Source organism: Etheostoma spectabile, unplaced genomic scaffold (genome assembly GCF_008692095.1).
Source record: "Etheostoma spectabile isolate EspeVRDwgs_2016 unplaced genomic scaffold, UIUC_Espe_1.0 scaffold00019153, whole genome shotgun sequence".
Lineage (NCBI taxonomy): Eukaryota > Metazoa > Chordata > Actinopteri > Perciformes > Percidae > Etheostoma > Etheostoma spectabile.
In genome coordinates this window covers 40,078-60,623 of record NW_022604708.1, presented here as the reverse complement: position 1 = coordinate 60,623, position 20,546 = coordinate 40,078, and the positions used below count along the sequence as shown (strand labels likewise).

At 40.2% G+C, this 20,546-nt stretch overlaps 1 protein-coding gene and 2 non-coding genes across 3 annotated transcripts; 1 reads left to right on the top strand and 2 right to left on the bottom strand.

Annotated features, from left to right (window-relative positions):
• Positions 1-3,875: 3,875 nt before the first annotated feature.
• Positions 3,876-3,949, top strand: trnat-agu (transfer RNA threonine (anticodon AGU)). The gene has a single exon. It is a non-coding gene; the product is annotated as a tRNA-Thr (tRNA).
• A 604-nt stretch (positions 3,950-4,553) lies between these two features.
• Positions 4,554-4,626, bottom strand: trnat-ugu (transfer RNA threonine (anticodon UGU)). The gene has a single exon. It is a non-coding gene; the product is annotated as a tRNA-Thr (tRNA).
• Positions 4,627-16,740: 12,114 nt separating this feature from the next.
• Positions 16,741-17,648, bottom strand: LOC116683921 (cystatin-D). The gene is made up of 3 exons (XM_032510015.1): positions 17,373-17,648; positions 16,930-17,187; positions 16,741-16,827 (listed from the first exon to the last, which is right to left on the bottom strand). Exons 1-3 carry the CDS (start codon positions 17,586-17,588, stop codon positions 16,741-16,743), a joined length of 561 nt encoding a protein of 186 aa, XP_032365906.1. The 5' UTR covers positions 17,589-17,648.
• Positions 17,649-20,546: the final 2,898 nt, after the last annotated feature.

The following is a 20,546-nucleotide window of genomic DNA, read 5'->3' as shown; positions in this document are numbered from 1 at the left end:
TCTTGAGAATGTCCAGTCCATGCTGGACAAGGTTACTTGAAAGGGTTAACACCTACTTTCTTGACTTTGTAATGCTTATGTCCGGTGTAAAAACGTAAACTGAGTTAAGCCTAATTCATTTTTTATTTCTAACTACCTTTGCTTTTTCCCTACTTTGACATGTGAGGTGGCATTGTTTTGAAAGCCCATCTCTACACATCCATGTTCCACTCCCACAGGTGTTTCCACTTAACTAATCAGACTGTATGGCCTTTACAGGCTCAGCTTGATTGCCATGTATTAAAGGGTTGGAACGTTACACTGAAGTCCCGTGTGGACGGGATGGCGCGTTGTAACGAGGTTTGCGTACATACAGCAAATACTTGAAGCCAGGTTACTCTACGAGTGGATACGGGGCGTTGAAGGTGATGTGGAAATCCTGATTGATTCAGTGATTTTTTTGGCCCTATTTGTTCTAAAGGCTGGTTAGCACTGTAGGAGGAGACGCTGGACAGTTTTTTTTGTCTCGTTCCAGTGATTGGCATGTCTGGGTGATGGCGTGGATATACGGTTTGAATCCAGCCTGAGGCCCTTTGCTGCATGTCACTCCCCCTCTCTCTCCCCCCTTTCATATCTTCAACTGTCCTCTCAATTAAAGGCCTAAAGCCCAAAAATAATCTTAAAAAAAAAAAAAAAAATCTGAACTTATTGTTAAATTATAGCCGATAGAGAGAGATCCACCCATTACCTTAATTTATATGCGTTGTACTTTTCCCTTACCGGTGAGTTAGGGAAACTGTTACAGCATAGCAGAGTTTTCTGTCCACCTCCACACGCGTAGTCTTCTCTTCAAGCAGACTTACTGCCTCCTGGTCTTGTCTTGACCTGGTTACCACTTTCTCATTTTGTGTGGCAGCACATCCAGCTGCAAAAGATTCTCAACAATCTGGAAGAGCTCCATGTTGGAAGGAACAGGTACGTTCGGCCGTACTGTTGCTCCACGATCCGTGCAGGGCTCTGAAACGTTCCCCCCAGTCTGGTTCAAATGGTGAGTGTTCCATCTGGTGGACCGAGCTTCACTGGCTCTATGGGGTTGAGATGTGGATGATCAGCACCAATTGGGAAGGAGTGGGCTGGCGTTCTCAAACTGCTGAAGGAGAGACCTGCCAGTACTTCTACCTCTTCTGCAGACTGACTGGATAGGATTGATCCGCCAAGCCTAGGCGAGCTAAGCCATTACTCCCAATACTGCCAGTCAGTGTACTGTATGTTTAGCTTATACAAGGTAAAAGACAAATTAAGACTTAACAGGGTAGCTACTTATGGAGGTGCTGTGGCTTAGTTGGTTAAAGTGCCTGTCTAGTAACGGAGCTCCTGGGTTCAATCCCAGCAGCATTGTTGTTGGAGAGATTACCTCTTTTGGCGTGTCATCATCAACCCAATCCCTGTGAAAGTACCCTGGTAGCAAATAAAAATTGCATGTTACATTTACTCAGAAACACTAATAACATGCCCAAAAGGTGTTCTATTTCCTGATAACTAATGAAATTATTAATAAATGCGCTACTTTGGCTCCACTACAGTTCTGTGTCAGTCAACTGCTCCATTTCACTCACCACTGAGTTAGACTTAATGCCCCGCCCACAACAACATCTGATTAGCAGGCAACTTAAAACAAGTCTGGGGATGAAAGTAAACACAGGCAATCTCTGCAGCAGCAAGGTGCTGCTGGGATTTGAACCCAGGCACTTCTGCTGACTAGACAGGCACTTCAACCAACTAAGCCACAGCACCTCCGGGGATGAACACGGATGCATGGCCATTATGGAGGTACTTGTGTAAACAACTGAGGTGGTTGGGTCATCTGGTAAGGATGCCTCCTAGGGTTCTCCGTAGAGAACTGGTCCAGGCACGTCCAGCTGGGAGGAGGCCTCGGGAAGACCCAGGACTAGGTGGAGAAAGTACATCTCCAACCTGGCCTGGGAACGCCTCGGGATCCCCCAGTTGGAGCTGGTTGATGTGGCTCGGCAAAGGAAAGTTTGGGGTCCCCTGCTGGAGCTGCTGGACTAAGATGGATGGAAGGAGGGAACCCTTTTCACTAGCTCATTGTATTCTTGCAAGACGGGCTTAGTTGCAGGAGGCGCTGTAGCTAGTGGTTAAAGCGCCTTTCTCGTAAACAGGAGATCCTGGGTCCAAATCCAGCAGTGCCTGGTCATCACGGTATGAAGTGTTACCACATGGTTGCCAATACTTAACGTGTGCAACCCAGTTATTGCCTGATTTTTTAGATCACTAAAGTGACATGTGATGTTGTATTTGTACCCTAACATTACATGTGTCCATGTAAAGCGAATAAAGCCTTTTATTGGGGTGTTTTTGTGCAACTTTAGTGTGAAGATTATAAAGGTTTTATTATCATGAATTTCAGTCTTACCTTGGAACTTAGGGCTCCTGCACACTGCCTGCATGGCGTGAGAGTGTCAGCTGAGGTTAGATGCCTACCGTATGGTCAATACTGTTACATGGGAGAAATAAAAACAGACGCCACACAGCAACACTATGTTGACTGTGAGGAGGACTAAATTAGGACTGTGTTTTATGCTTTCCATGGCTTTCCATGAGAAATGGCATGATGGGAAAGGGTCTCTCATCTCTCAAGGTCCTTGCATAAGACTTCTGTTGTTCTCGGTAGGCCTGCCTATCAACAGTGAGTCCTGAAGCGTCGCTCAAGGACACGTTCAGCTGTTTTCATTTGCCGGAGTTTGTAGGGGTCCCCTACTGGAGCTGCTGGACAATGATGGATGGATGGAAGCACCCTGTTCATTAGCTCATGTATTCTTGCAAGACAGGCTTATCTGTAGAAGGCGCTGTAGCTTAGTGGTTAAAGTGCGTGTTTTGTAAACGGAGATCCTGGGTCCAAATCCCAACAGTGCCTAGTTATCACTTAATGAAGATCCTGGGTCCAAATCCCAGCAATGTCTCATTATCAGTTAATATTTATGTTATCTGCACTACAAAGTGTATATATTTGTTATTTATTTTTGCTAAAGTGCTTAACAACCACAATTAATTTTGCCCAGTTGTGGCCTGTTGATGGGCAATACATATCTAAAGGAAATGGATTGGACCCATTTTTTAATGCTTTTAATCCTTGTTTTGTTGGGGCTGAACATGGCCCAGGTGTACACCAGTACCCTGTGACATCACTGTGGGTGAGTTTCAGGCGTGTGATGCTGACTGAGGTCAGAGGTGAAATAAACATGAACTTTACCGGCCAAGGCACTTTGGGCGCTGACTGTGTGATTTTAACGTCTTCGATGCTTCTGGAATGAAAATAATAAATTAATTATTTGATATTATTGACTATATCGGGATATGCAACTGAAGGAAGAATCACCTTCACCGCTCTATTACCTCCTCAGTTGAGGTCAACCGCCAATAAACTGTAATTTCTCAAAATATCATCCTTCCCTATATGCCTTTGCATCTTGGATATTATTCTGTTGTTTAAACATGGCTACATTGACATAAAGTATCCAAAGTGCACAATACTCCACTGTACTCTGTTCAGTTGTTTACTGAAACGTGTTCATCCCCAGAGGTGCTGTGGCTTAGTTGGTTAAAGTTCACTCAGTGGTGAGTGAAATGGAGCAGTTGACTGACACAGAACTGTAGTGGAGCCAAAGTAGTGCATTTATTAATTAATTTCATTAGTTATCAGGCAAATAGAACACCTTGTGGGCATGTTATTGGTGTTTCTGTGTAAATGTAACATGCCATTTTCATTTGCTACCAGGGTATCTTAACGGGAGTTGGGTTGACATGATGATGACACGCAAACAGAGGTAGTCTCTGCACCAAATAAATTAAGACTTAACACGGGTGGTACTCGTGGAGGTGCTGTGGCTTAGTTGGTTAAAGTGCCTGTCTAGTAAACAGGAGATCCTGGGTTCAAATCCCAGTAGCACCTTGTTGTTGCAGAGATTACCTCTGTTGGTGTGTCATCATCTCCTCTGGGGATAAACTTGGATTAGCAGCTACGAGGAACTTGGTGTAAGCAACTGAACAGAGTGCAGTATTGTACTCTTTGGATACTTTATGTGAATGTAGCCATATCTAAACAACAGAAAAGCATCCAAAATGCAAAGGCATAAAGATTCTTCCTTCAGTTGCATATCCCAATATAGTCAACTAATATCAAATAATAAATGTATTAATTTTTATTACAGCAGCATCGAAGATGTTAAAATCACACAGTCAGCGCCCAAAGTGCCTTGGCCTGTAAAGTTCATGTTCATTTCACCTCTGACCTCAGTCAGCATCACATGCACCTGAAACCCCACCCAACAGTGATGTCACAGGGTCATGGTGTACACCTGGGCCACGTTCAGCCCCAACAACAAGGTTTAAAAGCATTAAAAATGGGTCCAATCCATTTCACTTTAGATATTTATTGCCCCTCAACACGCCACAATTGGGCAAAATTATATAATGCTTGTTAAGCACTATAGCAAAAACAAATAACAAATAATACACTCTTTGTAGTGCAGATACATAAACATTAACTGATAATGAGGCACTGCTGGGATTTGGACCCAGGATCTCCTGTTTACAAGACAGGTGCTTTAACCACTAAGCTAGAGCGCCTCCTACAGGATTGCCTGTCATGCAAGATTACAATGAGCTAGTGACCAGGGTTCCAACCATCCATCTTTGTCAAGCAGCTCCAGAGAGAGCTATAGAGAGAGAGTCTTCCGCTGAAGGCTCTACCACATGACTGTGTTTCACCAATCAAACGTCGTTGTGCAGTCACGTGACCATACTCGATCTCAGCATACTCAATTTTTACTTTATTCAAGAAACTCATGCTTCAGAAGCAGACGCGTCATTTTGGAGGAGTCAATGGGGAAGAGATGAGTAGTTTTAGGTAATAGGTCGGCAGGGGTCGCTATACTGCAGGGAAAGTTCAAGAAACCATCCTCTGCTATAGGATTTAGTAGAGAATAGTTTTGATCCATTGACCTCTGGGTTATGGGCCCAGCACGCTTCCGCTGTGCTATTCTGCTCTGCTGCTTGCACTTAGGGGTAACATGTAACATGTAAAGCAGGAGCTCTACCACTGAGCTACATACCCTGAAGATTTTCAGATTTGTTGACTTTTTTCTGAGACAGACTCAGACTTATCTTTATTAATCCTTTTGGGATGACTTACCGCAAAGAAATTGAAATACTACAGAATAAAAGAAGAAAACTGGGTAAAACATGTAATGTTAATGTTGTATATGTTGTATATGGTTTCAAAACATGGCGGTGGCTGGAAAGTGAGCCTTGGCAAAATGCTTGCACTGCTATGGTGTAAATCTAGTCGAAAAGTAACACATCTGTTGCCCTTCTGCTGGACAATACAACACTCACTGCAATCTTGTAACACATCTGGGCATTGAGAAATGCACTGGTGGAGACGGGTTGCTTCCAGTACCTATGAGATAATACAATATTGTTTATGAAGCCACAAACTATGTAGGGTGTTGTTTTAATGCCCCGGATCCCTAACAGGGGGTCTACCTCCTTCAATGTTGAATTAGTTTTCTGATCGGTTAAGATTTCTATGGGGACCCCTACCCGGGAAAAATGTTGAAGTAAACTGTTGGCCGCTTGTCTAGCCTTGGTGTTTCTGAGGGAGAAAGCCTCTGGGTAACATGTTGCATAATCACAAATCACTACGATGTAGTGGTGACCTGCCCTACTCCTACTGTTAAGGAGTTTAGATCGGTGGTTAGAGTCACCTGCTGCCTCCATGTCCCTGCTCGACACCCTCTGCTACGATTCTCTTCTCTCTCTGTCTGTCTCTTTCTCTCACCCCCAACCAGTTGAGGTAGACGCCTCCCCACCCTCTTAAAGAATGCAAGAATGCCTTTCCTTGTCTCAATCTCAGAAATAACCACAGAATCACAACTTCCATTCATGTGCTTGTGCCAGTATTCAACCACCTGAAAGTAGCTGTATTTCCAGCATCAGTTGTGTTTTTAAAACACCTTCCCCGTGTGAGGGTTGAACTCACAACCTTCAGATTATGAGACTGACGCACTGCCTACTGCGCCAAAGCTGGGGAACAATAGTCTGTAAGGGGGGAAGAAGAGGAAAAAGGGGAAGAGGGAGGGAAGAAGGAAAAAGAGGAAAAGGAAGAGGAAAAAGGAGGAAAAGAAGAAATGAGAGAAAAGATGAGAAAGATGCTAAATTACACACATAGTGTAAGAGTTTTATATTTCTATTAAGTCAGATTTTAATTTAATTGCTGAAATTTGAATGTTTCTGGGAAATAAGGGAGTTTAACATAGATTCAAAGGTCACAGGTTCGATCCCCACCTAGCACCAGATCTTAGGTTCCATCCCCACCTAATGCCAGAAAATCCAATTACACTGTCCACAACTTTATTGTTCTACTAAACAAAGTTTTGGAGGAATAAGATATTAGTAAGGTTGGGAAACAATTGAAACAAATAATTTATAACGTTTAGATTGACTTTTGAACAATATATCTGATTTTAGTACTGCATACATTTAGTAATCGTGCTATATTTGGTCAATATTAAAAGTTAGTCTTTATAATAAGTATTGTTTAGTAATAAATAATTTTCTTTTTCTTTAAACAATGTACACAGGAAAAACCGGAGAGTATTTTTTCCAGAGTAACTATTATTTTCCTCTAAGGGAATACTATTGAATCATTTTGGAGTGTAACTATAACCTACAGCCACTAGAGTGACAGCAAAGATACAGAATAAATTCTATTGGAGTAATATAGCATGGCCACACCCACTAACGTTCCTTAAGTTTTGCTTCTGCCATACCTAACAGTCTTTCGCGCACTTGAAAAGAGCGGACTTACCCGTGGAACTTGCAGAACAGAAGACCTTTTCCCAATTTCATTTCGGCATGAAATGCCAGGTAACTTTACGTTTATTATTATAATTGTTTAACTTAATGTATGTAAGGTAACATTGTTGAGCAACAATAGCATTGCAGTGTAACGTTAGGCTAGCTAGCTTACTGAACTGTTGGGCATTAGTCAGATGCTAACGTTAGCTTAACATTACACTAGCTAGCAAAAGCTACTTTTGGCAGTTTATGGGCAATATTAATGCCAAGTGAATCAGTGCAACGTCTGTATTACGTTCTCTACAGAGCAGTAGCTAGCAGACAACAGGTAACGTTAAAACACGTTTTACTCTTTAAAGAGAGCCTTAGTTTATAGTTATGGGAGGTGAAAGTTTTACTCAAAGTAGAATCTTGGTTTAAAGATTATCGGCCAGTTTTTTTTCCCAGTAAAGTGTGGTCATGCAACACGTGTGTTTTACTCTGAACAGAGTTGGACAATTTTTAGAAGTTTAATGTAACAGTCTCGGTTTTTCTGTTGGTAGTGCAACACGTGTGTTTCTCTGAACAGTGACAATTTGGTTGATTTTACACAAGTAACAGAGTTTTGAGTTTTCTGTTAGGCGGGACAGTTTTTATTTTAAGTTTAGTATTGCAACACGTGTGTTTTACTCTGAACAGAATCGGATAGTTTCTTTAAAAGTTAGGTTGATTCAACACATGTAACAGAGTCTACGCAGACAATTTGTAGGTGACGTTTTGTCATGCAACACGTGTGTTTTACTCTGAACAGAGCACTGCACTGGGTTGACTGCTAAAACAAACTTCAGCTGGGCTTGACTAGCACGTTATGCTTTGAAAACTGAATAACGAAAGCAATTAGCATAACGGAAGCAATTGGCGTTTACAAATGTAGCTAATGTTCAACTAATTGTAACAGTCCTATTTTTTGTTGTTTGAAATGTTCCTTTTTTATAATAGTTCATTACAGTGGAGTTATAACATTACTTCATACATATTTGTTTGATGTTTGCATACAATGGTATTATTAATTGTTCATTTTATTTTCATCAAGGATGCAGGCTCTATGAGTAAAGTACAGAGATCATCAGAAGTACATTTGTTTTGAGGGGCAACTGATCTTCAAATCCTTTTTGGATTGCGGTGAGTGAAAATCTTACTAATTTCTAATACTTTTTCTGAATTTATCTTTGGAACAACCTAGGTCAGTTTATTCTTTGCAACTGAAAGATGCTTTTCCCTGCATGCCTTTCCTAGTCAGTATAGGTCTTCAAATAAAGAGAACCTATGACTTCTGTCTTTTTATTTTATTTTTTTTCTCTACAAATGCACAACAGATTTACTAACAAGCTTGTGCAACGCTATTTTGTCTTTACAGTTGCCAAAAAATTTGACATTCCCACCTTGGACTTAAAGGTCTATGATGAATCGCAGACTGAAGTTGACGAGGAGGTGTTTGAGTTTCTTCTAATGAAACAAGACCTTGGTGTGCTGGAGATTTGTTTACCCCGAAGCCAAATCTTGATGGTGAGTTGCTTATTGGCTTAGAGCCTCATATATATCCACCCAGTCCTGCCTAGCCTGAAAATGGGACACAAGCAGATAAATCTGCTAATTGTTTACTATTTTGAAGTTCTTTTGTTTTCTTTGCTAACCTGTTTCATTCTTTCTTTAACATTAATGGGTTTAATGTAATCTAATGTGAAATATTTGCATTCAGTTTTGTCATTAACTAAGTCCTACAAATGTAATGTTTCGATTTAAATTGTTATGGTGTTAATTTGTTACAGTGTTAATCACACCAATTAAATGTTAATATGGTTTTTAGATTTGTTGAGCTCCCCTGCAAGCAGTTCCTTTGGAAACTTGAGTGGAGACAATTCAAAGGACTCGGATGACACCATTATATTGCAGCAAAGTCCTGATACAAGAAAGAGAGCTGAGGATGCTCGTCTAGGTCAGGTAGGCTCTGCAGAGTTTCCCAAGTCCATTCTGAGTGATACAAAAACTTGATATTTCAGTACTGTTTTAAATCCAGAACACCCAACATCTTTTTTTTATTTTTATTTTTTTATTCCCACTAAGATGATCGAAGGCGTTCTCAAAAACAAACCTGGAGGAGAGAGGATCTTGAATGAGTATGCCCGGACAAAAAGCCTAACAGATAGCAGAAGACGCGATATGGTCAAGATATTGGTTGCTCATATGACAAGTGAACATGGGTATGTTGTCATATGCCTACACACCAAAAAATATATAGATTTAAAAGGCATTACAACACTCGTCTTTTTGCAGAAGGTGCCATTACACAATTAAGTTTTGATCGCATAAAGTGTGTGTGTGTGTGTGTGTGTGTGTGTGTGTGTGTAGGACCAGTCCTTCGAGACATATTAAAGAGGATTATGCAAAGGGAATCGCTGCCTTGTTTCCATACCTGGCTGATCCTAGGAGCAAGTTTGGCTATGTAAGTACTTTGAAACTAAATCTATCACTCCCTACGTCTCTGACTCTTAAATGTTCAATTTTTGCCCAGAATATAAATTGTTTAATTAAAAGGTGATGTTTTTAACGCAAGATCTGTTAACTTTTCTGTATGCCCATTATCTCTAAGTTTAACTATGGTGCCCAGTTGAGTAGCAACTTCACGTCATTTGTAGTTTTTGTGGACAAAAATGGAATAACTCTCTTTTACTTTAGGAGCATTTTTACAATGCAGAAGATGGGAGTGGGTATCTGGCATGGAGACTGAAATTTGTTCAAAAGGAATCATCAGAGGGACAAAAGAAGACCCCACGTCAGTCACTGACAGGTATATATATTTTTTGATTCTAGTTGGACTTTTACAGGGTTCCCATGGGTCCTTGAAATCTTTTTTATCATTTTGAATTTTAGGGCGTACAATTATTGAATGTTTTTGAAAATGGATATAAAGTCATATGGTTAGTGGACATGGCACTAGGGATCCCCGATCCAACTTTTTTCAGTACAGATGCCTGGGCTTTGTATCTGTCAATTACCAATACCGTTGAATTAATAATAATCTGTGTACCTTCCACCTTATACTTTCCTTCCACCATGTGGAAGAGACTTAAGTCACCAGACTTTCCTAACTAAAACAAAATAAGTATTGAATTCTTATTTATTTGTACACTCAACCCTTCCAGCATGCAACACACGTGCAACAGAGGGGGAAAAACAAACACAACTGGATCGGTCAGTGGATCTATTCATTGTTCCAATCCTAATATTGGATTGGTGCGTCCCTACGTGGCAATAGTAGTTTACTTCATCCGAAATGCTGGGGTAAATGTAACGTTACGTTTGCTTGCATAACTTTTCCACTACTGTTGCAGGTGGTCCAATAGCTGATAGAGAGCCCTACAGAGAGGAAAACTGGCTAACCACAGAAAGCCTGTGCTGTGAGGCCATTGCACTGATGAAGCATACAGCTGATGAAGCAATTGTCAAGGAGAAGATGAAGCAGACATTCAGCTATCGTCAAAAGATGGTTCATGACCCAATTAAGGCCTCTGAAATATTCACAGCTTTTCCAAGATTCCTAGACATAGCAGGAATGGTAGGTGGACCTTTTAACTACCTTGCCCTGTAACTGTCATGATAATAGTACCACACCATAAGGTTTACTGTTGTGTCTTGACTTATTTCATCTTGTCTGCAGATTGAGCAGGATTTTAATCTTATGTTTGGTGGTGCCACCTCTGCAAAGTTCCTGGAGAAGTGGCCCACTGTCTACAAGCAGAAAGTCCTTGAACAAAGCCGTGGCCTCACACAGACAGGGGAACTTCAAGACCTGGTTCAAAATGCTGAGTCCACAACAGAAGTGGAAAATGGTAAGCATAGAATAAAAGGATTACACTAATGGAATGGAGATTGTTTTTGAATGAAAATGCAATAACTTAAATGCAATATTTTAATTTTTGTTTTTTACTTGTATTGTCAGGATGGGACAATGACATGTCATCCATTTTGGTTCTTGTCCACCTTTTGCCACCGTCTCCCCATGGCCGCAAGCGACCAGGAAAGCTCTCAGCCAAACAAGCCAGTGACCATCTTGTAAAGTTCATCAAGGTGAGGTTAAATTAACCATTTTAGGATTATGGTCAAATGTTTATCTGGAAAAGGAAAACATTTTTGTTTTTTGCGAACCGTGACTAACTTCAATAGACTAATAATAAGGTTCTATGGTCACAGACTGGGACCAGTGTCCAAGGGCATCTGGACAACATCATGGAATGTCTTCAACCCTATCTGCTTGCTGTGGGGACCAAGAGAAGTGTAATTCACACTTACTTCATTGTGATTGACAAACATGCAATACCATGTAAGTCACCAGACTCTCTTGCCTGTTTTGATGAGCTTTTCAAAGCCCATTTTGTCTTTGGTACCTCGTACAACCCAGATCTGGCAAACGTGTACAACTTTTTGCAAACCACCATTTATGAAATAGATGTTGATTCCACTAAGGTGAATCCTAGGGTTGCAGAGGTGAGGGCTCGGATGCTGCGCTGAGTCAAAACCTAAGATGTTGTGTTTCATTTGCAAAAGCCACCAGGCAAATGCCAATTCCCTAACAAAGCACTTAAAATTGATCCATGGACTTTGTTCAGGAAAGTCACTTCGTCTGAAATGCTGTCAAGCTGGTTGTTCACAAGTTTATGGCACTTTTTCTGGGTTTAGAAAGCATCTCAATAAAGCACATGAACCTTGTTCTGATCCTGGTGAAGGCCCTTCTACAACTGAAGATTTAGCAGCATGTAATTTTGAGGACTTGCCATTAAGAAGTTCCCCTTCTGACTCAGTAAGAGTCTTGTAGACTGCTGCGCTACAACAGTAGCTGAACTTAAAGTGGCAGGTTTAGGCGAAACAACCATTAACTCTTTGGTCATTTCCATGAAAGAGATTGTTGATGATATTCATAATCAAGCAAAAGAATCTCTGAAGGAGTGTCTGTCTTTACAGGAGCCTATCAAAAGTGACGTTGAGCGTAAAATTGATCAGTGTTTTGAAAAAATGGAAAACCCTTTTGGTTTATTAAATTCTGAAACAAAGAGAAGGCAGTATTTTGCAGAGAAGTGGGGAATACGTTCTTGGTACAAGATTTGATACACTGCGCAATCGGACTACTGAGTCCTATGATCAGGTTGTTGTTACCGATAAATTTGTTTATATCCCAATTTTGAAAACATTGCAGTTTATTTACAACCACCCTAATATAAAGGAGATGATGCAGACTGATTTTAGTTCAAGAGAAAATCTTCTTAATGACTTGTGCGATGGAGATCTTTTCAAGAATCATGCTCTATTTACAAAACAGAAGCATGCAATTCAGATTCAGCTTTTCTATGATGATTTTGAAACTGCAAATCCGTTAGGATCAAAACGGGGAATACACAAATTGGGAGCAATCTATTTCACCTTGCGAAATGTTTCTCCAAAGTACAACTCAAGTCTGAATAATATTCATTTGGTTGCTTTATTTCATGCTCAAGACATTAAAACATATGGCTTTTCTAAAATACTTGATCCAATTGTGCAGGATATTAAAATCTTGGAGAAGGATGGAATAAAGGTTCCCTTGTATGATCAGCCAGTGTATGGAACTATTGTTCAAGTTACGGGTGACAACCTTGGTCTTCACTGTTTATTTGGTTTTGTCGAGTCTTTCAGTGCCAGATATTGTTGCCGCTTTTGTCTTGCTGAGAAAAGAGGACTTTCAGACAGAATTTATTGAAGATTCACCCAAGATAGTTATGCGAACTAAAGCACTTCATGCAGAACACTGCCAAAAAATGGAGGCAAATCCCAGTCTTCCCTATGTGATGGGTGTTAAACGTTCTTGCATTCTAAACTCCTTGCAGTACTTCAATACGTGTGAAAACTTTGCTGTTGATATTATGCATGATATCCTGGAGGGAGTGGCACAATACAAAATGAAACTGCTTCTACTACACTTGATAGAGAAGTACACAACATCAAAGGAAATAGACAGGAGAATAAAGAGCTTTAACTATGGTTACATGGAACAAAACAATAAACCTCCTGCAGTGAAGTTAAGAGAGGACTCAAATGACCTGGGGTTAAATGCCATCCAATCTTGGTGTTTACTTCACAATCTACCACTAATTTTTGGAGACTTGGTTTGTCCCAATGATCGGCACTGGTATCTGCTACAGTTGTTGCTTCACATTGTTAACATTATATTTTCTCCAATGTTATCAAAGGGTATTACTATTTTTTTGAAACACTTGATCGCAGAACACCACAGGTTATTCAAGCGTTTATTTCCAAACAAGAGACTGCTACCGAAGCATCATTTTATGGTGCATTACCCTACATGTATTCTTAAAAGTGGACCAATTTTGCATAGCTGGTGCATGCGCTATGAAGCAAAGCATAATTTCTTTAAAAAACAATTGAAAAGCTTTAAAAATATAACTAAAACATTGGCAAAGAAACACCAAAGTCACATAGCATACAGTTGGCAGACATTTGACCCCAACAGAGTAATGATGGGTCCAGGTAAAACAATTTCTTTAAATGTGATGGAATGGGGCTGTGAGATAGCTGCGACTCTTAAGGTACCAATGGACACCAAGGTTTTAAATGTTAGATGGGCCAAACACCATGGAAATGTGTATCGTGCAGGTTTAGTGGTTTGTCTTAAAGTCAATTGTGAGATGCCAGTTTTTCACAAAATCCACCATGTTATTATTAAGGATGAGAGGTTACTGTTGGTTACTTTTGCCCTACAAACGATATGTCTTGATGAGCATTTTAATGCATTTAAAGTTGTGTGTACTACAGAGGGACCTCATGTAGTCAATGTCAATGAGCTTTTCTGTCACAAAGCATTTGATGTACAGACCTCATACAGTTGTGGTGATTCAAGTTTGTTTATTGTCCAATACTGTTTCCTGTGATATAAAAAGAATCCGCGGAGTAACCACTTTAAAGCCCAGACAGTATCTTTATTTACATGTTAAGGATTGTTTCTGTGATAGTCTGCACAGTTAGATAATTAAAGGCCAGATGTATATAAATATCTATTGCCTTTCTTTTTATTTACATGTATTAAGGGTAAACCGAGGCCAAATGTTTTTCTTGATGTTAAACTGTGAAACATCAAATGTTTATATTTTTGTATCTTAAAGAAAAGAATAAAGTGTACTTTGTTAAATAACATGACGTGTGAAATCCTATTTTGAGTAAAATACCGAACTATACCGAGGAAAAACAATTCTATGTAGAGTAAAATACCAAACTATAGCAAGTAAAAACTATTCTCTATGGAGTAAAAAACCAAACTATACAGAGTAAAACCTATACTCTGTGGAGTAAAAAACCAAACTATACAGAGTAAAACCTATACTCTGTGGAGTAAAAAAACAAACTATACAGAGTAAAACTTATACTTTGTGGAGTAAAAAAACAAACTATACAGAGTAAAACCTATACTCCTGTGGAGTAAAAAACAAAACTATACAGAGTAAAACTTATACTTTGTGGAGTAAAAAAACCAAACGATACAGAGTAAAAACTATTCTACGTAGAGTAAAAACAATGTAAAATGGCAGTAGAGTTGTTTTCATTTTATTCTATATAGAGTAAATTGTCATCATGTGGAGTTAAATTTAAACACTGAATAGAGTAGAAATAACTCTGAAAATGTTACTCTGAAAGAAGAGTAAATTTCACTCTATTTAGACTGAGACCAAATGTTATATTTTTTAGAGTAAAATTTTATTCAATTTGAGTAAAATTTACTCTGACAATTTTACTGTGTAGCAAACCCTTGTAGCACTCCAAAAGGTTCCATGGTGTAATGGTTAGCACTCTGGACTCTGAATCCAGTGATCTGAGTTCAAATCCCGGGGAAACCTGTTTTTAAGCCACAGCAAAGGGTAAAAAGATCAACTTTCCCCATCTAGTTTAAAGTGAGCTTACAGGTTTAATGTCCTTGGTCATTTAGACTGTAAACTCCTAAACCAGGGATTGTGAGTTCGAGTCTAATCTAGGGTTATTTTCAACAGAGTGGTGCAGCGGAAGCGTGCTGGGCCCATAACCCAAAGGTCGATGGATTGAAACCATCCTCTGCTAATTCAATTTTGCTAGTGACACAATGTTAGACTCTCTTAAAAGGGGGATGAATCAAGAGATTATGACCCTCAACCTGATTTCCATGGTGAGATGAATCATAATATAACTGCTGGAAAAGTTGTTGACAGTCCATGAATAGTGGCAAGTCATGTTCTGGCAGTTTACTGTCCATTTTGATGAATCAACATCCACTACCCTGTCAGAACCCTGTAGTAATGCTGAAGGAAGGAGCTCCACTTTTGATAGTATTGACTGGAAGTGATAGGCTTTGAGTTACATGGGGGATACACACTTTGCATTCAGTCTCGTAATCACCATAAAAATTAGGTATCACAGAAATTTGAACTTGTGTTGCTGCAGTCAGAGTATACAGTGCTCATCCTGAATGGGCCAGTATAGTTCATCAGAATTGCTTGTTGAATGGTCTATTAGCTTTGGAACCCCCCTTTCCCCACAGCTTTCAATTGTCAGATATGGGTGGGTGAGTGGGCTCTGTGTCAAACCCTTTCTGTGTAAAAAAACAACTAAAGAAGTCTCTTGGATGAGGGACAAAACTTCTGCGGAGGACCTTTCACCAAGTCCAGTTGCCCTTGGCCTAGTTGTGAACTTTTGGGGTAATTGCATGGATCAGGAACCAAAACGGACACATCTGGACTCAACATCCCGCGCAATGTATTGCCATTGTCAAGCACATTGCCACCCTGGTGACTTTCTTCCATGTCTCCATGAACGCCCATATATTTGGGCTGACAGTTGAGAAACCTTCCCTTATTAACTATGACATGGATGACTGAGAACCTCCTATATCATGACATGTTTAATTCACTATTATAATTTTTGAGACAGGTCCTACTGACTATCTGTTGAATCAGGATGGCCGAACACTCCATGGCTCTGCGTTCAGGTCGCAGTCTCCACATGAGGCATGGGTTCAAATCCCACTTTTGACAACTAGTGTTTTCATCTGGAACTAATGTCTGAGATATGAAATTGGGAATAAAGAAGTTAGTTCTTTGTATTTACGAGGACATGAATGTGCTCAATTGCAAGTACAGCATTTTTTGAGTATCTTTGTCAACACATGTAAAGTTACTATGGGTTTGTACATTGTAGACATATCTACTGCTGTATTCACTGTCTGTGGCAAGTCTTTTAAAACCTTTGGACTTGCTTTTCCCCACATCCTCTGAACGCTTAACTAAATGACTTAAGTTGGCCAATCATTTTTGCTTCTTTGTGAGCCTTCAATATCTCCATTTAGCAGCCATGTGTTTAACACAAGCAGAGTGTTACAGCAATTGTAGCAGGAGCCACTGTTGGCATGTTAATGTCAGCCAGACTCCAGCATGCGCCTCTAGTTCCCAATTCAGTTGTGCTTTGGACTCACCATGCATCAATATTTAGTCATGTGTTTTAATCCGACAGAGTCGGAATTAAACCTTCCAACAGCAAAATATACAAATGTGCATTTCTTGTCTGGGTAAGATGCTTGCCTCAATGCAGAGTCCCTAGAACTGTGGTTGCAGAGTGGAGGTGTAGTCTCGTCTTCATTTAGCGGCCGTGTGTGACACAAGCTAAGCTTTACAGCACAGACAAGCGTCCCCTAGTCACTCCCTGGAATAATGTATATCAAATCAGAAGTGGCATATCTGTGAGCCAATGACATGCCTGGTTTATAGTGGCCCATTTAATAAATATTGGCACAGAAACCCAGTTCAATAAGTTTATTCACAACGTCAGTCAGAATCAGTGGTTGACTTTACATTCCTTTTGAAAAAGGACACGTGAATCTTCCCAAGGGACTTCATTAACGGTGAAGGTGCACTTAAGTTCCTGAAATATAAAAAGTAAACAATTAGTGCATCTTATTTAACATTGATGCACTGGGGCAAACCTGTGTTTTTCCCCTGAGTTTAAAACAACCTGAAGTCTTACACTTGCCTTGGGTTCAGAGTTGGAATCACAGTCGTTAGCAGCAGCGTTGCCTTTAACAGCAGCAGCGTTGCCTTTAACAGCAGCAGCGTTGCCTTTAACAGCAGCAGCGTTGCCTTTAACAGCAGCAGCGTTGCCTTTAACAGCAGCAGCGTTGCCTTTAACAGCAGCAGCGTTGCCTTTAACAGCAGCAGCGTTGCCAGTCTTGCACGTTGTACGTCCCAGGAGCATTTCCAGGAAGTAGTTAAATCCTCCGACAACCTAAAGTGAAAGGAAACAGGACTCAGACATGTGAGCGCCAATAATAAGACAATGCAAGTCAGTGAATATGAAAGGATTAAGGCCAATGTCAAATAGAAGAAATTCATGAGTTCAGAAATTAAGTGATAAGTTTGACATTGGCCAGACTCCTCTTCCGTAGTAGAAAAAAGGTTTTTTTACGTTACCTGAACTTCAGCCGATGTTATGTCCAAAATTGCGTAATTAAACATGTCTTCTGTGTTGGCTTTGTTGAATTCATCCACAGCAAACTGCGCCGCTTCTAAAACATCGGTACGGTTCACCGGGACTTCTTGATAGCTACCGGGAGGCGGAGGAGATTGTTCGGTTACAAAGCCGCCGGTGAAAGCAGAAACAAAAACGCAAAACCAGACAAACCGCATGATCGCAACAGGTTGTTCTGCAGTAGCTATTAGGAGTTCTGTTATCAGTTCTGAGTGGACTGGTTCAAAGCCGAGTTAATATACCGTCTAGAGAAACATACACACACCTGTTTCCTATCTGTTGATGAACACCCACACAGGTGTTTCCAGTTAATCTGGCTGATTAGACCACACCCCAGGACTCTGTGGGTGTCCTTTTGGTGCGTTCATGCCACCTGGGAATATCAGGGACCGACCCCATCAGTACATTGTTTTTCAGACTGTCAGCAAATGTCTAATAAGGGAGAACTCCCAGTCTCGGGAAACTTCCGGATTGGTACAATGGGGCTTAATAGGGAGTGAGATAGGGAGTGAACAGATGCGTGTTCCTCTTTTCTGTCATATTGGCGTTTGGCATAACAACTTGTTGCATTACTGCCACTAACTGTTGGGCGTAGCCTAGAGCATCAGGTGTGCGAAAACATGGAGGCCACAATGACAAAGGACACCCCAAAGCTCTTTAATTAGGCATTACGTTCCTCACTACAGTGTGTACAAGAGCTCAAAACATAGATCTACTTGACTTGAGTTGGTTTACTGTTTACTGGCAATGGCACTGTGTGAATTTTGTATATTTAGGAAACGTTTCTAACCATTCAACACATGAAGGTACGTCAGTCACCAACTGGGAAACTGTTCTAGCAAAACCTAGCCCCAGTTTCCTACCTCTGATTCCCACATGAGTGACGTGAATGAGGACGTTTTCACTGGGAAAAATGTTTTTTTCCAATGCCCATGACGTCCACTGATTGATTAGGCCAGTACAAATGAGACCTTTATTGTTCTTATTGGTCATAAAAAGATTTGACATAATACCTTCTGTCTGATGTGGTGGTGAGTGGTACAGGGGTCCCACAGGGGACTGTGCTGTCTCCTTTTCTGTTCACCTTATACACCACAGACTTCCAGTACAACTCAGAGTCATGTCACCTACAGAAGTTTTCTGATGACTCTGCAGTTGTTGGGTGTATAAGGGATGGACAGGAGGGGGAGTACAGGGCGCTGGTGGGTGACTTCGTGGAGCCAGCGACACAAACAGACTGAACAAACTGATCAGGAAGGCTTGCACATTGTGTTTTCCCATCCTCTATATATTTGAATATTTGTTCTAATATTTTATTCTTATATTTTATTCCTATTATTATTATTATTATATCATGTATACTGTATGTATGTATATTTTTTCCTAGTATCTCATTTATATTTATATTCTGTGTTGTGTGACTAATGTAACTGCTGTGACACCGTAATTTCCCATTTTTCATCTTAATGCTGTTACAATATTCTAATAATCAATAATGCCAGAGAAAAATGACAAAGAGTGATAACATTTTTTAATAAAGTACTGACATTTTTCAATAAAGTATTGCCTTTTGACTTGCAAAAGTTTTGTTCCAATAACATTAACAAGCATACCGTTAGTTACATCCCTGTGTTTGTCATGATGTGGAGGATTAGTAAAGGCAGGTAGTGTGGCTGAGCGGTCTAGGGTGCTGGATTTAGGTTCCAGTCGCTCTGGAGGCGTGGGTTCAAATCCCACCACTTCTGTTTGTAAATATTAAACAGCTGGAAAGGAAGCATCGTTGTATTACTTCTTTGGAACTCTTAGTTCATGTCTTAAAGTAACTAAAGTCATCTGTACGCACAATGACCACTCAATCGTAAGTGTTCAACGTGAAATACTCATTCATTGTCGATAACTGTGACTGGATGCATGTCGGCCATCACGGTAGTGAAGCGCTACCTATCCTGAGACTGTAGGTTTAATGTTATAAGCTCCTATACTAACGTGTTCATATGATTTGATAATTTTCACAATGTTTAAAATCATCAGTTAACCTAGCCATTCTCCATTTCCCCACAGTAATCCCGTAGCTTTCTTGTGCGCACTAAAACTACGGTGATTTACATGCTACTGCTACATTCATCAATCCGTCATTCTGTTTAAAACCATACCATACGTCACAAACATTACCTATTTACAATAACCACGCAACACTCACATCTCTGTTAACTATGTGTCTGTTTATTTAGTTTCAAAGTGTACACAGATTAAACATTAGTCATATCAGCGTCTTCTCTTTCTGTTTTAAAAAGTTCGCCGTGCACACCAGGTTTATAAGACGGTAAGACGTCCGGGGTGACAGGAAGTGACCCGTATTTTAAATGATAAAAATTGTAACCCTCAATATTGCTTGTGGTGTGTTTAAACGTATATCACCATCTTATCACAATGTCCATGCTTGTGTCCGTGCTTGTGTCCGTGCTTGTGTCTTTGTTATGCAAATACTCTGGAAGTCTACTTATTAAGACTCTGCGTTCCCCTTTTTCCCCATTGATTATAAAACACATGCCTGAGATTGTTGATCTCAGAAATAACAATAGAATCACAACTTCCATTCATGTGCTTGACCACCTGCAAGTCACTGTATTTTCAGCATGAGTTGTGTTTTTTTCGTTTGCAAATCTCTTGGAAGTCTACTTATTGAGAGGATAATTTCCCTTTATTCCCCCCATTGATTTTAAAGCACCTGCCCCGTGTGAGGGTTGAACTCACGACCTTCAGATTATGAGACTGACGCGCTGCCTACTGTAAAAGTGAAAGCAATGGTTGGGAAAATTTCGGAAAAACTAACAATTAGGTCTTTAATCTCAATAAAAACACAGTTTCTGGAAACCTATGTACTCACACAAAAGGTTAAGATTGACCCTAGATGCTTTGTCATGACCCCATGAAAAGGCCAGGACAAAAGACCGTGTGCAAGGTTGAAGGAAATGCAAGAATATGACCACAACAAAAGAAATGATAATTCAATGATGGTGGTAGTCAGTTTAGTCAGTTGTGAGTGTGTTTGCATGGATGAGTGTGATGATGATCAGATGCTGATGTTATCAGGTTCCCAACTGTTGGGTCTAGAT